The following is a 20,900-nucleotide window of genomic DNA, read 5'->3' on the forward strand; positions in this document are numbered from 1 at the left end:
CTCTTGGGGCCTTCAGCCTTCCTCAGGCCTGGGTTTATGAAAGAACTTGAGAATCCCTCTGCGGATCGCCTTGGTTTTCACACTGTAGATGATAGGATTGAGCATGGGTGGTACAAACAGGTAGACATTGGACATGGTGACATGAACAACAGGTGGAGCACTTTTCCAGAAGCGGTGAATCGTGGAGACAGCAATTATGGGCACATAAAAGGCCAGCACTGCACAGATGTGTGACATGCAAGTGTTGAGTGCCTTGAGCTGCTGCTCCCGGGATATGACAGCCAGCACGGCTCTCAGGATCAATGCATAGGAAAGCAGGATGAAAGTTGAGTCCACACCATAGGTGAAAATCACCGCAAAGAGCCCATAAATGTTGTTAACGTGGATGTCTCCACATGCTACTTTCATGAGATCTGGATGGAGGCAGTAGGAGTGGTGCAGAACATTGCCTTTGCAGAAGGGCAGTCGTTTCACCAGAAAAGGGAAAGGGAAGAGAGTGCTGAAACTCCTGGTAAGGATGCCCAGACCCACAGCCAATATACGGTTATGAGTGAGCACAGTGGCATAGCGTAGTGGATCACAAATAGCCACAAAGCGATCCAAGCTCATGGCCAGCAGTATGCCTGACTCTGTGAAAGAGAAAGTGTGGATGAAGAACATCTGAACCAAGCAAGCATTAAAACCAACATGGTTGTAGTTGAAGCAGAAAGTAGAAATCACAGTGGGAAGAGTAGAAAGGGACACTCCCAGATCATTGAGAGCAAGCATAGAGAGGAGGTAGTACATGGGCTGATGCAGAGCAGCCTCCCAAAACACCAGTGCAAGAATGCTGAGGTTACCTACGATGGAGATCGTGTAGAGGATGCAGAAAATCAAGGCAATCCAGGTGAGGCCCTTTTGTATCCCAGGAATGCCCATTAGCTGGAGTGTTTCTGGTTGGAAGGGGGTGCCATTGAGGCCCAGTATGGTGGGAGAATACAGATGGAGAATAGACCCAAGAGGGTGTGTTGTGAGACTTCTTCACTTTCTTTTAGATACCCTGTCTCCAACAAAAGGTCATAGATTGAAAATAATTGCCTTCCCAGTAAGACACTAATCTCTTTAAGGAAGGAACCAGATTCTAATAGTTTTTGTGCCACCAGGGCCCTGCACACTATCTAGGCCATAGTAGAAACTCTGTGGTTTGATGATCAAATGAGTGCCCGAAACACAGAGAGGCATAATAGGAGACAACAGAACAATTGTTCCTGGTAGACCAGGAAGAAGAAATACATCCTAGGCTTTGTAAAGTCTTCAGTAGATAGTGTAGATGGAACATCTATTGCTATAAATTTACAGATTCAATAACCTGTACTCAGATTTCACCCCACCCTCCAAATCCCAATGGCTGCCCCTGAACTTGTCATAACAAAAAACTTCTATCTCTGAAATCCTAAATTTCCTGTTTTCACGTCCTTAGGAAGCCTTCTACCTTCCAACCTTCTACTGCTCGTGCACTTGTTCTTGAGTCTCCATGATTCCCCCATTTTCTCCTGGTCTGTCTATGAACTCTTTTTCCTCACTTTTCTCCTGAACTACCCACCCACACTAAGACTGGTATTTTTATCTCCTCTTTACCTCTTTGACATTCGCACAGTAAACGCCAACCTTTAAAAAATTATATAAACAAATCGATATGCAGCTAGGTAAAACTAAAGAATAAAGTATTTTCTGGGAATAAAAACGAGAGAATTATTACTTAACCATTACCAAAATTTTAAACTTGTGCACAGCTTTGTCCTTCTTAACCTCTACTTTCGAGAAAGAGATTTCCCTCCTTCTCCAAGGACAGGCTCTCCACCTTCAGGATTTCATATCCTGTCACCTCCTTCAGAGCCTTTTTCACTAATCCAGTGCATACTCATTTTCTCCCTTTCTGCCTCTTTTCTTTCAGACAGTAAGTGTGTGCAAGCCCATTCTATCATAAAGACACAATAACATTCTTCTCTAGCCATTGCTTTATGGCCCTTTTCCAATTCTGAACCAAATTTCTTGAAAAATTGTCTCTCCAGGTACCTGGAAATAGGAGGTTTTATTTTATTATTATTATTTTTTTTTATTTATTTGCCTGCTTCTCCAACTTGTTTCTGAGATCTTCAATGTCAGGATTCAGTCTTACTTACTTTACCTTCTAGCACTAATCATTTCACTATATTGTGGCTTCCACACTCCCCCTCTCCGAGTTGTAACAAATTTCTCTACGGTCACCAAGTGACCTCTTTGTCTCTGAATCTAATGAAGACATTCTGTCTCCTAATTCTCTTGATCTTCTTGCTACAGTTAACACTGTTTTTAAGTCAACTTTTCTCCATTCAGGGGCACTATTTGTCCACAGTTGTATTTCTTCCTGGGCTTATCCTTCTCTACCATCTTTACTGAATTATCTTCTCTGTCTTTTTTTTTTTAAGCAGCCTCAGCCTAACTTCAGGCAAAATAAACAATAGTCAGAATGATGCAAACTGGGAAGTCACACCATAAGAGACTTCATCTCAACTTTTATTTAAAATAGCTCTTAAATCATATTTTCATGGTATTTGAGATCTTAAAATTAAAACTCCATTATGGAATTTAAGCACAATGTCTCCATTATTATTTTTCTTATTTTAGAGTTCCCATTTTATTCCTACCAGTCCTCATAAACACAGTGAAATTAGATGGTGACAAGGGGCTGGATAATATCTAGATATCAGTCATAATCCCAAATATATATAGGTAGTAAAAAGAAACTCATCTATTCCTTGAGTTTCTCTCTCCTTCCACTAAGAAGGCAAATCATCCATTTAATAAGTAGTATTTTCTCCCATGGATTACTGTCCTTGTGAAACCTTTCTTCCTCCAAGCCCCAGTATAAAGTTCATGTCTCTAAGAGGTCTTTTTAGATCTAACCTGTTCAGATCTGTTTTTTATTTTTTTAATTTTGATTGTCTTTGCTCCAAGGTTTTCTTTGAGTCATGAAGAAATAAAAAGACTCTTGGTGGCACCAACAGATACTAAGAACTCATCCACAATATAGGTTTACCCCACTGTCTGTAACAACTGGCATGCAAATCGAGGTAGTCTAGAAGGTAATATTTTATCTATTTTCCAAATTTTCATCCATTAACAAAGCAACTTTGAAAACTTTTCCTCCAGGGAGAAGATTCCACACCACCACCCTCAAAATAATTTTTCTTTGTTTTGTCCACAGGAGTGTTCATCAGAACTTCCTAAATGTGACCTATCTTAGAAGGAAGGTCAAGAAGGTGCAGAGACACAAGCAAGGTACAGGATATCATGAGCACACACACACACACAGCCATTCAAAGGTGCCAGGAAAATATACATTTTTACACTCTTATACTTACTCACCCAGGTATTTATAGGCGCTATCTCACATCCAAACATACACATAAACTATCAAACACCTCCTTACTCACTGGCATTATGCAATATATTTCAAATATCTCCTTATGTTTAAGCCCTCTTGAATAAATGTTTATACATACACACACACACACACAGTGTCACAAATGCATCGGCATCAACAAACCCACAGTAATATCTCCACTAATTATTTTCCCATACACACACACGTATACTGACATACACAATACTGAAAATCCTGCTAAGATTGGCAACTACATTGTTAAATGACTTCAGTTCATTTGGTTCTGTAATTTTTCTCTAGCTGCACATACAAGTCAGGTATAAAAGACAAAAAATCAAATTTTAGGATTTTGAATAAAAGGCATAAGATATCCTTGAGACAAAAATCTATAAATGATGCAGCAGTCACTTAACTCAGTGGGATGTCGTTTGGTATTATGATATTGATTCAGATGGAAACTTGGCATCAGAGTCTGTGATCCTGGATTTTGGAAGGGGTCAGATTTGGCTCACATTTAGAAGGGGAGACAAAAGGTTAAAAGCTGCCTGGAATTTTGGTAGAAGTGTTAAAATTTAGAATAAAATCTAGTTAAAGAGCTCAGATGGGTAGTGTGAAGCAGGGAGCACTCACTGGATGGAAGATGCTTTCCTTGTAGCTGGATATACTGTGCTGTGGGTCCCTCTGGCAATGGCATCAGCTCATTCTCCTAAGACTTATAAATTTATGAGCACTCCAGAATTCCAAGGCTTGCTTGTGTGTGGTTGTAGGAGGGACCATGAAAATAATTGGGAGGGTGGTATCAGTGAAGAGTGAGTTGGGCCATAAGAGAATTGCTCCCAGGAGAATCTCTTTCTTGACCCAGTCATTCCTGATGTAATCGTCCATATCTATTAGTACACTAATCCTTCCTTGATCGGGGAATATAAACACACTGCATACATGTATACACACAAACATAAATAGCCATAGTTCTCCTGAGACCTTCACAGATATCGCCTTAGAGCCATTTAACTATTCATTTACTAACATTCACATTGCCTCTTTCAAGTTTACATACATACAAACAGATAAACGCAAATATGCTCATACAATTGTCCAGTGTTCTAGTCACTAATTGTATATATTGACACATCAAGCACACACTATAATCTATATATTCTTACACTGATTATAAAGATCAAATTAAACAATAGACAAAACTTAGAAAAAACTATAAAACAGAGATTTACATATATGCTTGAAGAAATGATCAAATATATTTCAAATACTTTCTCCCACTTACAAAGCTAAAAGAGTATATTGCAAATACATGTTCATATTCTCACTAACAAATCAATAAAATAGCCAACAAATTCTGACCTCCACATTTATTCAGATTCATTTGTGGAATTTAAGTGTGTTATGTATTTTTTTGTACAAATGCATGGTAGCATCCATATAACAAATTCTTTATGCAAACATTTTTTAACTCCATCACTATATGGAACCTAAAAATTATAATCAGTTTATTTCAACCAAAACTAAATGAACAGATAAAAACACATTTTTGAGCAATATTTTAGTCTAGATATTATTCTCAGCACTGATGGTATAGAGAATAATGAAGACACAGCACCTACTCTTGAAAATAAGATAAATATTTAAAAGCAAATCCATCTAACAGGCTACGTATACCTCCAAGCTCTACCTAGAAATATGTTATAAACATATTTCACAACAAAATTAATGCATTTATCAAAACTTATCTAATGTGCATGTAAGATTTGTGCAGTGGATGTTTGAAAGAAATCAAAGAACTGTGCAATATATTGAACTACAAATAATAATATAACTGCTGAACTGTTTATGAAGAAGTGTGTTGATGTTACAACTTACTTTGAAATGCATCCAAAAGGCAAGCTGTATTAATAAATTAGTAGAAAGATGGATACATCAGTAGATAAATTAGAACACATGGGAGGGGAGCATCACACACTGAGGTCAGTAGCGGGGGCTAGGGGAGGGACAGCATGGGTGGGGAGGCTGGGGAGGGATAATGAGGGGAGAAATACCAGATATAGGTGATGGGGGATGAAGGCAGCAAACCACCTTGCCATGTATATACCTATGCAGCAATCCTGTATGATCTGCACATGTACCCCAGCACCTAAACTACAATAAAAAAAAAATCAAGCATAATAAAATATTCCTGATAAAATTTCTGTCATGAACATACTAGTATTAACTGAAATTTTTTCAAGCTTTCTGTGTTTGAAATTTTTCGTAATAAAATATTGGGAAAATTTTAATGAAAAAAGGATGAAGCAAGACATAGGCTATTATGTCAAAATACAAACCATGTTCCAAACATCAGTGAAAATTCAAACTAATACAAGTGATCTCAATTTTCTTTAAAGTAACGCTGAGCATTTTTTTCCCATTTATTTATTTTATTGCATTTTAGATTTTGGGGTACATGTGAAGAACATGCAAAATTGTTGCATAGGAACACACGTGGCAGTGTGATTTGCTGTCTTCCTCCCCATCACCTACATCTGGCATTTCTCCCCTTGCTATCTCTCCCCAGCTTCCCACCCCCCACCGTCCCTCCCCTATTTCCCCCCAACTGACCCCAGTGTGTAGTGCTCCCCACCCTGTGTCCATGTGTTCTCATTGTTCAACACCTGCCTATGAGTGAGAACATGTGGTGTTTGATCTTCTGCTCTTCTGTCAGTTTGCTGAGAATGATGGTTTCCAGGTTCATCCATGTCCCTACAAAGGACCCAAACTCATCGTTTTTTATGGCTGCATAATATTCCATGGTGTATATGTGCCACATTTTCCCTATCCAGTCTATCGTCGATGGGCATTTGGGTTGGTTCCAGGTCTTTGCTATTGTAAACAGTGCTGCAATGAACATTCGTGTGCACGTGTCCTTATGGTAGAACGATTTGTAAACCCTGAGCATTTTTTATATCAAGTCAGTATTTAGCATGTTATGGGATAAATTTTACATATTTGGGATAATTGATAATTTTTTCATATGACTAAAGAAAAAGATCAAATTTTTCAGTTGAAGCTTATTTTGCCAAATATTAACTACTTATGTTCAACAAATAAACACTCCCTGTCATGCCTATTTCACCTTCTAGGGACATCTGTTTCTCCACCAACAGGACTCTCTCCAGTAGATGCCACAGAAACATGCAGAGTCAGCTATAATAGTGTGTGATCACTGCCTTCATGGCAGAACTGAATAGTGCTGTGAAGAAAAGAGGTGTCGATTCTACTTCAGTGAGTAACGTTTTAGGGATACAGGGATATAAATAGTATTTAATAGAGTACTTGCTGGAAGTAGCTCCCAGAGAAATCTGGTCACCTGGCATTAAGAGAGAAGATCATTTTATACGACAGAATCTCTACTCCCTAGAACCCTAAAATGTCAATTACTTTCATCTTTCATGAGTTGATGCTTTGCATGGTGCTGATCATGAAAATGAAAGCCCCTGGGAGATTATGTATCTTACAATAATAATAGTACAATAAGAATGAGGTGAATAAAATGTGCTTCTGTTCTGTAACAAGGCTAAACCTGTTTACCCTCAAGTCCACCCCTGACTCTTCTGAGACTCTTTGTATCACACACGTACAATCACTATTTGAAGAATGTGATGGAGAGAGCTGGTTGGGAAGCACTGACAGATGCAAGGTGTCTCTCACTCCACTCTCCTGTCTCAGGCAGACTCTAGTGTGGGCTGTATCTCTTCTACAGTTCCAGCTTCTACTGATTGGGTTCACTTTGGCTGTAGTTCTCGTAACCCCACTTTTGGGTTTCCAGTCTATAGGTGGTAGTAGCTTCCTGCTGTTACAAATCTCTAGACTATGTTACTATCTGCTGGTCAGTTCCTCAGTTCTTTTGAAATCTGTATAAATAATTTCAAGGATTAAATGCATTCAGTTTTATTGTACTTGTTAATATGTTATCACTGCTCAGTCTCAAACCATATCTTCTACAATATTTTTGTGATATTGGGATTGAGCCTCTGCAAACTGAATTTCTTCTTTGACAACCAGCTCCCAAGATCTACAAAAGGGGACATTAGGAAGCTGGGGTAGGAAGAAGGAACTTGTACCCTACTTCCTTTCTGTCGCTCTTTCCCCAATAGCACTTCTTCACACAAGTATTAGTGGTGAATTCCAATGGTCTTAGTTGGTTATATTTTGAAGTTTTCCAACACTTCTAGAACCAGCCTTACCATGCCCTCTTAAAGACCTCAGAATTAGCCAGGTAAGTCTCCCCTCAGCCCCATCTCAGAGGAGTAAGTTCTAGTCATAGGGGAAGCTCTCTTCTGAATTGTTGAGACCCCAGCATCACCTAAACAGTGACCACTCCTCAAAGTCTGAGTTTCAGTTTTGCAGCACTCCTCTTTCAAAATTGTAAGATTTAGTCATTCCAGGTTCCTACCTTGGTTCCTCCAGTCCTAGGCTTAGAAGCTATGTTCTGAAGTTGCTGCCTACAATGACACCTTCATATTCCCTTTTTGTCTTGTGTGTTTGCCAATATTTGGTTAACAAGTCATTAATTTTTCTCAATTAAAAGAGCTGGTATGTATCTTATATTCTAACTAGACCCTACTGAACCCTAATTTTTGTTCCTAGGTTAGATCGTGTCTGATCCATGTGAGTCAACAGAGCCACTTAATATGATTTACACCCAGTGAATGTTCAATCTAAATAAATAAACATTGATAAACGTGCCTTTCTGCTCTGATAGCAAGATTGAAGGAAAGACTATTGTTGCATTGAAATAGCGCACTTGTTGTAAAAAGCCTGACCACTTCTTGAATGGGCTAGAAGCTAGAGAGAGCTGGCACAGTGTTGTCTTATGTCCTATCCAAAAGACTGCGTGGTTCCACAAGGGCAATCCAGGTTGTCGATGGAGTTATAAGCAACCACACAGAATAGAGATGTGTTAACTTAAATCAAGTGGAGAGCAAGTGAAAGATGAAGAGAAGCTTCTAAGAATAACCTATGAAAGCACCAAATGTAAGAAAGAGTCAGCTTTATACATTTAAGAGGCCCAGTTAACATGATAGCAACGGCAGCACCAATTAATTGTGAACTTTCCATTCCCCCATCTCTCTCTTCCTCAAAGGAGAAACCAGAAACCAGAGCTGGCACATGAAGGATGGGAGAAGGAGAAAGGATGGAGCTCTGAATGCTGGAAAGTTTGACTATTATATTAGACTAAACATTCTAATTATTCACCAGAAGATATTTTATTATCTTAATGTGACCAGAAAATTTAAAGAACAGTTTTCATCCAAGAATAAAAAAAAAAAAAGAACCAGCCCCACTCAATATATTTAAAGAGACAAGAAGAGTAAAAATAGTCACTTTCTTATCACACCTCAATTGATGGGCTTGGTCATCATATCACATAAACCCAGAATCTCTTACAAGGTAACGAGCTCCTCTCTTATAGCGCTTGCCTATCATTAGACAATGTCTTGGGTGAAGTAAAGAATTGCTCTGACATATTGCTGAGTTCTTTTTCAGCTACAAGAGCACATGCTTTATTCTCAGTAGTCATTACAGACCTCAGGAGACTAAAACCTCCCTGAAGAATTTTCAGACACAAAGTCAGCATCACTGTCCTCTATCCCAGGGCCTATCATGAGACATAAAAGTGGCAGGCATGAATTCACTTCAGCAAAGAAAGGGAAGAACTTGTTCTGTCGGTGTCTTCTCTGTCTCTTCTGGTGAGTTCTGAAACCCTGTAAAAATAAGCCAGCTGATCCTCCTGAAGCCTGCTCCATGAAAGCATTAACATGGGCAAGGGGTACGGTGAGGGGAAGTGAAAAACCTTCCTGGAGGCTATCTGATAGCAGCATCTTAGTAGAATCAGCAGAGCAGCAGGAAAGATCCCTGGACTTGGGGTTCTTGTTCAGGCACTGCCATGGACTGCTTGTATAACCCCAGGAATTCACTGTTCTTCTCTAGAGTCTTTACTTGCCATAGTCCATTTCTTTGTGACTCCTAACTTCGAAGGTCAAAGTTTCTGTGGTTCATTAACATTGCTGCAAATTCAGAGAGGGAAGCAGGACTCGGGATACAGGAACGGTTCAGAAATCTAGAAGGGAAGTGGTCACAACCCAGCCGTGACCAACAGCTGAAGCACCTGTGGTTTATTTGCTCTTCCTTTATGAATTCAGTGATAACAAAATATGTAAAAAGTCTCCAGGATATTAAAAGTATAGGAGAAATCAGTCATAAACTTTAGGTGAACCATTAATAGCTAATAATTTTCATTCTTTCATTATCCATGATATAGATTGAAAACTGTGGTCTTTAGACGGCCTTTCTGGTCATCCCTCCAGCCTCTATCTACCTTCTTTCTGTCTCCATAACAGCACCACAGCAAACTCTCACAGGCATTCTTTGCTTGATTAAAAAGTAAAATAAAGTAAAAGAATATCAAAGCCATAAAGGATCTTAAAGAATGTCCTTAAAAATAAGACATAGTCCAGGCATGATGGCTCACACCTGTAATTCCAACACTTTGGGAGGCTGGGGAGGGCAGATCACCTGAGTTCAGGAGTTCAAGACCAGCCTGACAAACACGGTGAAACCCCGTCTCTACTGAAAATACAAAAATTAGACGGGCATGGTGGTACGTGCCTGTAATCCCAGCTATCACTTGAACCTGGGAGGCAGAGGTCGCAGTGAGGCTGCATTGTGCCCTGCACTCTAGCCTGGGCGACAGAGCAAGACTCAGTCTCAAAAATAAAAAAAATAAATAAATAAGACATAGGTCTCAAAAAAGAAATGGATTTCTCTAGGCACATGCAACCAGTGCCTTCCAGAGCGAGGGTCCAATGCCAGGACTCCTGACACCCAGCTCAGGGTCCTTTCTCCTAAATCACCTGATTCTTATGTGGCTTCAGTAATGTTAAGATTCTAGGTTCCAGGAGTAGGAGAATTTGTGTTCAGCCTTGGAGACAGGTACTTTTGTATCATTATCTTCCTACGTATCTGCTTTTAGCCACTCAATTTCTTTATTTAAGGGTACCTGTGAAATCTTTGTTCAGAAATGCATTTCTCTATTTTCCTTTTAAACTTCCTCTCCAATGCCATAATGATGCTTCAAAGACCTTGGTAAGAGAGAAGAGAGTCATTGTTCAACTCCACTTATGAATGAGAACATGCAGTGTTTGGTTTTCCATTCCTGTGTTAATTTGCTGAGGATGATGGCTTCCAGCCTCATCCATGTCCCCGCCAAAGACATGACCTGCATGCTCTGCATGCTCTGCACATGTAACCCAGAACTTAAAGTAAAAAAAAGAAAAAAAGAGAGAGAGAAGAGAGTCTTAAAAGACTTTAAATTGAGATTTTATCACCTGGTATCTATAAACTGTGAGGAAAGCTCATTTCACTGGGTGTCAGTGTCCCCATATGTTAAGGATTAAATGAGAAAACAAATGTAAAGTTCTTTGCAGAGTGCCTGGCACATCACGTGTGTTCAAAAATTATTCATTTTCTCTCTCAGCATTACTTTATTGATATCTGTCCAGACAACCCACAATGTTAGTGATCCCTGAGGTATGGGAAGGGATGTAATTCTGGAACAGTCAGGCAGTCTTTCTTCTACAGATACTAAAACATAAGTTTCCAGACCCAGAATGGCTTTGGCCTTGCCCTGCACAAAATCCTGCTTTCAGTCTGTTTTCTTCTCCCTTCTCTTTCTGTTACTTTTACACTGGCTAGGTTCTCTTCTATGTATTGTGATTACTTTCTGCAAGACTATATATAAAGAATGAGACTATAGTCAAATGGGAGAAACAAGAGACAAGCATCAGTCCTGGATCCCAAGGAGCCAGAGTTATTGAGGAGACACAGACATGTGCAGACTGAGCTCTGAGACCAAAAGGACATAATCAGTATAAACACGGAGGGGCAGCCACTGTCTTGCTGGACCCATAGCACCTGAGTTATGTATTGCTGGGAAAGCAGCACATCTTGTCATGCATGTTAAATGGTGTAAAGATCAAGAAAGAATGTGTAAATATAATTACATAACGAATGACTTCATGAGATATGGAGAGAGTATGTGAATGAGCGTCTTGTTAGAGTATGAATGAGCTTCCTGCTAGCTGCTGTGAAGGTACATTAATGTGTCCTTGTGACTAACGGGTATTTTGAGAGTACATCTAACCATGTGAGGGTATGTAAGTTTCTATTTGGAATAATTCTCTCCCACAGACTGAACGCTAGTGTACCTATAGAATATGTAGGAAAGAACACACAGATTTTCCAGAAACATATACAGCCTTGTGCCTTTGTGTTATTGCTTTTTTGCAGTAACTCTTCCAATGAAAAGCTGATACCCAGAGGCAATCAATGACCACACCCCACTGTCCTTTACCCTCTCTATCCAAGCACACAACATAATACAAACTTGCTCCGGGAAATTCTCTTATTAATTAGTGACACGTGAATTAAACAACATTTTCAAGAAAATAAATATTTCCAATTGCTGTTGATAACACGAACTCCTTACTTTCTTCTATGGTGGCTATTTGTGATTTGTAGTTAGCATATCTCTGTGGAATTATGCCTCTGAAATACATGTAAGTTGTAGAAATGTAATTTAAACATTTTCCTTTTAACGAATTTCTATTATTGAAGTATCTGTCAATGTCTTCCTTCTTCATAATACAGAGGGAAATATTAGCTCAGCCTGCAGCCTGGTCATCATAAAATATGAAGGAAAGAAGTTTGCCTGCATCAACCCCAAACTAGTGATTTCATGAATGCATGTTTCCATTCATGTCAACTTCATCACCTTGTCTCTTATTTCCTGATTTCTTGTCCTCCAGCAAGTGCAACTGTTAGAATTCTCCAAGTCAGAAGATCTGACTCTGAAAAGTACCCTAAGTTCATTCTGCTATGGAATTGTTCAATGTCACTCAGCCTGCATTCTTTCTCCTGACTGGCATCCCTGAACTGGAGAGCTCTCACTCCTGGCTGGCAGGGCCCCTCTGTGCGATGTACGCTGTGGCCCTTGGGGGAAATACAGTGATCCTGCAGGCTGTGCGAGTGGAGCCCAACCTCCACAAGCCCATGTACTACTTCCTGTCCATGTTGTCTTTCACTGATATGGCCATGTCCATAGCCACACTACCCACTGTACTCCGAACCTTCTGCCTCAATGCCCACAGCATCACTTTTGATGCCTGTCTAATTCAGATGTTTCTTATTCACTCCTTCTCCATGATAGAATCGGGTATTCTGCTGGCCATGAGTTTTGACCGCTACGTGGCCATTTGCGACCCCTTGCGCTATGCCACTGTGCTCCCCAATGAAGTCGTTGCTGCAATGGGTTTAGGTGTGACTGCTCGAAGCTTCGTCACCCTCCTCCCTCTTCCCTTTCTTATCAAGAGGCTGCCTATCTGCAGATCTAATGTTCTTTCTCACTCCTACTGCCTGCACCCAGACATGATGAAGCTTGCCTGTGCTGATATCACTATCAACAGCATCTATGGACTCTTCATTCTTGTATCCACCTTTGGCATGGACCTGTTTTTTATCTTCCTCTCCTATGTGCTTATTCTGCATTCTGTCATGGCCATTGCTTCCCACGAGGAACGCCTCAAAGCTCTCAACACATGTGTGTCACATATCCTGGCTGTACTTGCGTTTTATGTGCCAATGATTGGGGTCTCCACTGTGCACCGCTTTGGGAAGCATGTCCCACGCTACATATATGTCCTCATGTCAAATGTGTACCTGTTTGTGCCTCCTGTGCTCAACCCTGTCATTTATAGCGTCAAGACAAAGGAAATCCGCCGAGCCATTGTCCGTATGCTTCGCCACATCAAAATATGACTTTCACATTTGGCTCTAGAATCTGTTGATTATTTTGGCCATAGGCTCGCATCAGTAGCATCACCATCATCATCATCACCAAAGTATAAGACAGATGTGTGTGCTGGGGAGAAAGTAGGCCAGGAAATGGTGATGCAAAACTTATAACACAAAACAAGGAGTTCCAAATGAACAGTACATTCAGTAAACACCAACAGCATTCTTAGAAAGATAACTACGGGGGCAATTAAGTAATTAGACAAGTTTTACAAAGGAAGATTAATTTAAGCTAGGAATTATTTTCTATAATAATGAATATTACTAATATCATAATTAATGAACTTAGTCTTAAAATGTGTCAAGTTCTCTTATAAATTATTTATGTGCATTACTTCACTTAATACTTGTACAAATCTTATAAGACAGAGATAATTAAGTTAATTCTTCAGACTAACATAGGTAATATGTGGTCCAGTTGAGATTCAGTACCAATCTCTCTCTAGTGTTACAGCAGCACCCAACCACTGCAAATATGGACTTACTCTCAAATTGGCATCACTTAACGTTATCATTGCTGCCTTTGCTTTCCCTGACACTGTCATTCTCAAACACTCATACACTGCTTTAACTTTACAAAGTGAAATTGGATTAATCATTAGAACTCACCACAAAATATATGAACAAATATGATCCAGGTAAACTGATAGATATTGACATTTAGAAAAATCTCCAGATCTCTCTTTACTTCTTTTACCTGCCCACCACTCAGTCCTCACCAACAGAAAACAATGTTCAATATCTGAGACATCTGATTCATAGAATTTTTTGGAAAATCTCTTTCCTTCTTGAGATTTTAACTGTCTTTCAAAAAATGACATGTTCTAGGATTTCCAGTTGCAGAAAAAAAAAATGCCTAGAAACATTGGGAGAAATACCTAATGTAGGTGACAGGGGAATGGATGAAGCAAACCACCACAGCATGTGTATACCTATGTAACAATCCTGCCTGATCTGCACATGTACCCCAGAGCTTAAAGTATAATTTTAAAAAAGAAAAAGCGTAGAATAGACAGATTAGAGCACTTATGATTTAGATACCAGAAAATAATTCTTTCAGACCTTCTCATACTCTTCCCTTGATACCAGAGAGGTATGACATAGTAAGAAATTCCTTGTTCCTAATTTTGTTGCTCTCGTATTAAATTTAGATTTACTTGTAGATGAAAAGAGAGAGAGAGAGGAAAGAGAGAGAGAAGAGGGGGGGAGAGAGGGAGAGAGAGAGAGAGATGCACTATGTAGTCTAACTTAACTCACCAGGGAAACTGTTCATGCCTAAGATAATGGCCTCAAGCTGCATCCATGTAGCTGCAAAGAACATGATTTTGTTCTTTTTATGGCTACATAGTTTTCCATGGTATATATGTACCACATTTTCTTTAACCAGTCCACTGTTGAAGGGCACCTTGGTTGATTTCACGTTTTTGCTATTGTGAGTAGTGCTGTGATGAACACACAAGTGCATGTGTCTTTGTGGTAGAATGATTTATGCTCCTTTGGGTATATAGTAATAAGATTGCTGTGTCAATGGATAGCTCTGTTTTAACTTCTGTGAGAAATACCCAAACTTCTTTCAACAATGGCTGAAATAATTTACATTCCTACCAACAGTGTGTAAGTGTTCCATTTTCTCTGTATCCTCGCCAGTATCTCTAATTTTTTGACTTTTTAATAATAACCATTCTGACTGGTATGAGATGACATCTCACTGAGGTTTTGATTTGCATTTGTCTAACAATTAATATTGTTGAGCATTCTTTTTTTTTTAATACTTTAGTTCTGGGGTACATGTGCAGGTCATGAAGGGTTGTTGTATAGGTGCGTACATAACCAGGTGGTTTGCTGCCTCTATCCCCCCTGCATCTATATCCGGCATTTCTCCCCATGTTATCCCTCCCCACCCCTCGCTGTCCCTCCCCTAGACCCCCCACAACTGCCCCCAGTATGAGATGCTCCACTCCCTGAGTCCACGTGTTCTCATTGTTCAACATCTGCCTATGAGTGAGAACACGTGGTGTTTGGTTTTATATGCTTGCTGGCCACATACATATGTCTTCTTTTCAGAAGTATCTCTTTATGTCCTTTGTCCATTTTTAATGGAGTTATATGTTTTGCATGCTAATTTAAGCTGCTTATAGATTCGGGATATTAGACATTTCTCAGGTCCATAGTTTGGTAATAATATTCACTCCCATTCTGTAAGTTGTCTGTTCACTCTATTGATAGCTGCTTTTGATGTACTGAAAGTCTTTAGTTTAATTAGGTCCTAATTGACTATTTTTGTTTTTGTTGCAACTGCTTTTGGAAATTTCATCATGAAATATTTGCCAAGGCCTGTGTCCAGAATGGTATTTCCTAGATTTTATGCTGGGATTTTTACAGTTTTAGTTATAATATTACACTTAAGTTTTTAATTTATTTTGAATTGACCTTTGTGTATGATGAAAAGAAGGGGTCCAGTTTCAATCTGCTGGGTATGGTTAGCCAGCTATCCCAGCACTGTGTATTGAATAAGGAATGTTTTGCCCACTCCTTGTTACTGTTTACTTTGTCAAAGATCAAATGGTTGTCAGTGTGTGGCTTTGTTTCTGGTTTCTCTGACCTGTTCCATTGGTCTACTTGTACCAGTAACATGGTGCTTTGGTCACTGCAGCCTTTTAATATAGTTTGAAATCAGGTGATGTGATGCCTCTGGTTTTGTTGTTTTTGTTTAGGATTGCTTTGGTTCTTTGTACTCTTTTTTGTTTGTTTTAGATGAATTTTAGAATAGTTTCTCTAATTCTGAGAGGAATGACGTTGATAGTTTGATAGAAATAGTGTTAAATCTCTGAATTGCTTTGGGCAGTACAGCCATTTTAACAAAATTGATTTTTCTTATCCCTGAGCATGGAATGTTTTTCCATTTGTGTCCTGATTTCTTTCAGCAGTGTTTTGTAATTCTCATTGTAGAGATCATTCGTCTGCACGCTTACTGTAAACCTAAGTATTTTATTCTTTTTGTAACTATTTTGGTTGGAACTGAGGTCTTGAAGTGGCTCTCAGCTTGGATGTTATTGATATGTAGAAATGCTATCATTTTTGTACATCGATGTGTCTTAAATTTTTGCTGAAATTATTTATCAAATCTAGGAGCCTTATGCAAAGACTATGGAATTTTCTTGGTATAGAAACATGTCATCTGAAAACAGAAATAGTTTAACTTCCTCTCTTCCTATTTGGATGCCTTTTATTTCTTTTCTTGCCTGACGGTCTGGCTAGGACTTCTAGTACTATGTAGAATAAGAGTGGTAAAAGTGAGCAGCCTTGCTTTGTTTCAGTTCTCAAAAGGAATGCTTCCAGCATTTGCCCATTCAGTATGATGTTGGCTATGAGTTTCTCATAGACAACTCATTATTTTGAGGTGTAATCCTTCAAAGCCTCATTGATTGCGTGTTTTGAACAAAAAGGGACATTGAATTATATCAAAAGCCTTTTCTGTGTCTATTGAGATGATTACATGGTTTTTGTTTTTAGTTCTGTTTAAGAGATGAATCACATTTATTAATTTGTGTGTTTTGAACCAGCCTTGCATCCCAGGAACATAAAGCCAACTTGATTATGAAGGATTAGCTCTTTGTTGTGCTGCTGGATTAAGTTTTCTAGTGTTTTGTTGAGGATTTTTTCATCTATTTTCATCAGGAATATTGGCTCGAAGTTTACTTTTTTGTTGTTGTTGTATCTCTAACAAGTTTTCTTACCAGGATGATGCTGGCTTCATAGAATGACCTTTGTCCGATGTATGTTTTGCAGGTATTTTCTTCCATGCTAAACAAATCTACAAGAAAAAAACCGTTAAAAAGTGGGCAAAACAAATGAACAGACATTTCTTAAAAGAAGACATGCAGGTGGCCAAGAAGCATGTGAAATAAAAGCTCAATATTACTGATCTTTAGAGAAATGCAAGTAAAAACCATAATGGGATGCCATTTCCCATGAGTCAGAATAGCTATTTTAAAAAGTCAAAAAACAACAGATGCTGGCAAGGTTGTGGAGAAAAGGGAATGCTTATACACTGTTGGTAGGAGTGTATATTAGTTCAACCATTGTGGAAAGCAGTGTGATGATTCTTCAAAGAGCTAACAATAGAATAACCATTCAACCCATTATTCCTACTACTGGGTAAGATTATAAATTGTTCTACCATAAAGACACATGTATGTGTATGTTCATTGCATCACTATTCACAATAGCAAAGACATAGAATCAACCCAAATGCCCATCATTGATATACAGGATAATGAAAATGTCATTCACACACACCATGGAATACTACACACACAGAAAAAAATGAGATCATGTCCTTTGCAGAAACATGAATAGAGCTAGAGGCCATTAGTCATAGCAAACTAATGCAGGAACAGCAAACATGCTCTCACCTATAAGAGGGAGCTAAGTGGTGCAAACACATGGACACAGAGAAGGGAACAACAGATACTGGGGCCTACTAGAGGATGGAGGATGTGAAGAGGGAGAGGATCAGAAAAAAAATAACTATTGGATACTAGGCATAGTACCTTGGTGACAAAATAATCCATAGAATAAACCCCCATGACTCAAGTTTACCTATATAAAAAACCTACACATGTATCCCTGAACCTAAAATTTTGAAAAAAGAAATTTTTACAGTGATTTTCTTATTTCCAGAGGTTCAGTTTTGTTCTTTCTTAAAATGGTTGTGTCAACTTCCAACTCTTGCATCATTTTACTGTTTTCCCTGCATTGTGTTTTAACCTTCTTCAGCATCTCACTGAGGCTGCAGGCCAGGGGGTGCAGGCAAGAGCAAGAGGGCAGGGAAGGCTGCAAGCACGTGCACACCTGCAAAGATCAAGCTGCAAAAGTGCTTCAGTGGCGGGGGCTGCCAGTAAAAAAGCTTTGGCAGTGGCCACTGGCAAGCATTTTGGCAGGACAGCTGAGACTACACTGCAAGCTGGTGAGGCCAGCTGGGGACCCAGGGAGAGGCTGGCAGACAGGGATGTGTTCAGATCAGACTAGCCCTGTCCTGTGGGTAAGAGAGCCCTGCTTTCTCCAGGTCTCACTGCTAAGGCTAAAGTCACTTAGAGGAGTGAGGCAAGCTTTGGGGTTGTGGGCATCTATGGCCATACTCCATTGTAGCCTTTCCCATGCCAAACCCTTTGGGCCTTGTACAGACTGGAGCTCTGTCTCTGCCAACTCTGTGGGCTGTTCTCCCTGCCAACTCAAATGTCTGTGGGGATTGTGGGTTCTCCTGCAGGTAGGATCCTGAAGGTCTGCGATGAGAGTGGACCACTGCATTCCTATATTTCTCATCCCTTCCCTACAAGCACTCAGGGCCAGGAAGGAGTCTTGGTGCTCAGCAACCCCATACAGGATTTCCAGCTTCTCCCTGTTTCAGCTCCCAGGGTCCACATCCTCCTGTATCCACTCTGGATGCCTTCTTTCCAAAGCTCTGTTCAGGGTGTTTTGGTCTCCTTGATGATCTGATCCCTTGGTAAGAGAAGCTCCTGCTGGCTGTGGCTAATCAACTATCGTGGCTCTCTCCCTCAAAGAAAATTTGTACTTTTTTTTTTTTTAGCCTTGTTAGGCTTGCCTTTAACATAAAAAAAAATACTGAATATAGGTTTAAGGTGTATGGAAAAAAAATCCGAGTAATAATGCTTTTGTCTTGCCCTGTCATGGTTATGTTTCTCGTCTTCCAGGACCGGTGCTGGGTAGGTTGGTGAGGAGAGAGAGAGGATAAACTCAGAAGAATTATAGTAGGTTGAAATTCTTGCTCTCTGTGTTTCATGGGTAGGACCCACAGAGCAGTTAGGAAAACTGGAATCTAATGCAGAATGAAAAAAATACAAATTTATGTTGCTTGGAGTTTTATAGAATCAATTTCCATGTGAACTCAGGGAAGAGGGGAAAGGAGAAAGGAGAGCTTGGTAGAAGAGGGTATGTCCCTCGGATAGCTGACCATCAGCCTCATTTTCTGAATACCACAAAGAGGTCCTGACCTACCTCAATTAAGTCACCTTCAGACCTGATAAGCCACCTTCAGGCCTGATCGGCTCTACCGGGGCAAGAACTTCTTTGCTCTTGCAGTTATAGTTCAGTTGGGCGAAAAGTTCTCTTCATGCAGATAGCGTTTTTAAAAACAATAAATGGGCAGCAGAGCCACAGAGTTTATCTTCTGAGTTGAGTAATGTGCAGCAAGGGCACTTCCTCATCAGGAAGATATCCAATATTCCATTATCAACTGGACACATTTTCTATCTAGGCTGAGGCACTACTTTGGACCCAGGACCCCCTATTGTTTAATTTCATTGTCAGATAAGAAGGAATCTATTTGTTGGTGCTTGTATATTTGAGCACAGGCAACCAGATGCCCTCCAGACAGCTGAGGAGAGCATTTGCTTGTAAATGTTTTCAGGATTCCTATAAACAGCACATAGCATATGAAGTCCTCAGTTACTTTGTGAATTTTCATCTTCCTAATCTCAAAAAACTAATCAAGAATCTGTTCCAAGAATTTACCCTCTGCAGGGAACAGGAGGACTATTAAGCAAATAGTAACTTGAAATATACGTCAGAAATCAAGATTTAATTTCATTGTTTTGTCATATTAGGGGTAAGTGGTTATGGTTTCTGTTCATATTCATAAAGAATTTTTTTCTGTTACCATTATGCATGGAAGACTTGTCCATCAAAAATATGTATGAAAATACATAGAATAAATTATCCATTGAATAAGCATTTAATTAGTTCATTTGATTTGTACATGTATAATTCAGGTGTCAGTCGACAATAAATATTTGCACAAATAAAAACTCGCACAAGCCTCCAGTACTCTTCAGATGTAAAGTATAATTGTCAGCCAAAAGTTTCTAAAAATTTCTGGAGGCATGTGTAACTTATCCAAAGCATTGGCGTGTGATAAGCTTTATTAAAGGTAGAGATGACAAACTCATCTCAACTAATAGAAATGTAAACAGCAGTGCTGGCTGTCAGACCACCTTGATATATCATTTACTACCAGCCATGTTAATCAAGATACTCTCCCTAAAGTATTTCTTAGCCTTCATTCTTCCCAGCAGAGATATTTAGTCATTGTCCTTTACTCAATCCCAGTTTTAAAACAATGTGAAGACATTTTGGGGAGTGGATATAATTCTGGTGGTTGTGCATTTTCCCTCCCAGCTTTAAGTTTTTGTTTCTTTGCTTGTAAGCAATATAACAGCTCATTCATTTATTTTTTCAGTAAAAACAATATTTACTGAAACCTACTATGTGCCAATCCCAGTGTTAGATTTGAGGACTTAGTGATCATGGGATTTAGTAATTAGGGTTTGTGGGAGAAACATATCTAAAGAGGTATAGGAGGGATATGTCAACCTATCTTGGGATTTGTTTACTAACCAAATATTCCTTTTAAAATGCTTTTAAATTCCTGCTTACAAAGCTTCACCATGATTAGAATGGCTGCACTGTGAGGGCAGTGTGTTACTGGTGGACAAGTTAATGTTCATGTGGACTGCATGAGGGCAGAACAACAGCTCAGTACCAATCACAATGCTATGTATTTAAGGCAAGT

The 20,900-nt window shown here is 39.4% G+C and overlaps 2 protein-coding genes across 2 annotated transcripts; one reads left to right on the forward strand and one right to left on the reverse strand.

Annotated features, from left to right (window-relative positions):
- On the reverse strand, nt 1–999 carry LOC116525316 (olfactory receptor 51I1). The gene has a single exon (XM_032241115.1). It carries the CDS (start codon nt 916–918, stop codon nt 13–15), a length of 906 nt encoding a protein of 301 aa, XP_032097006.1. The 5' UTR covers nt 919–999; the 3' UTR covers nt 1–12.
- Nucleotides 1,000–12,259: 11,260 nt separating this feature from the next.
- On the forward strand, nt 12,260–13,321 carry LOC116525317 (olfactory receptor 51I2). Its single transcript, XM_032241116.1, has one exon. It carries the CDS (start codon nt 12,335–12,337, stop codon nt 13,271–13,273), a length of 939 nt encoding a protein of 312 aa, XP_032097007.1. The 5' UTR covers nt 12,260–12,334; the 3' UTR covers nt 13,274–13,321.
- Nucleotides 13,322–20,900: the final 7,579 nt, after the last annotated feature.

The sequence above is a fragment of the Sapajus apella genome, unplaced genomic scaffold (genome assembly GCF_009761245.1).
Source record: "Sapajus apella isolate SASKATOON/1434 unplaced genomic scaffold, GSC_monkey_1.0 scaffold47, whole genome shotgun sequence".
Classification (NCBI taxonomy): domain Eukaryota; kingdom Metazoa; phylum Chordata; class Mammalia; order Primates; family Cebidae; genus Sapajus; species Sapajus apella.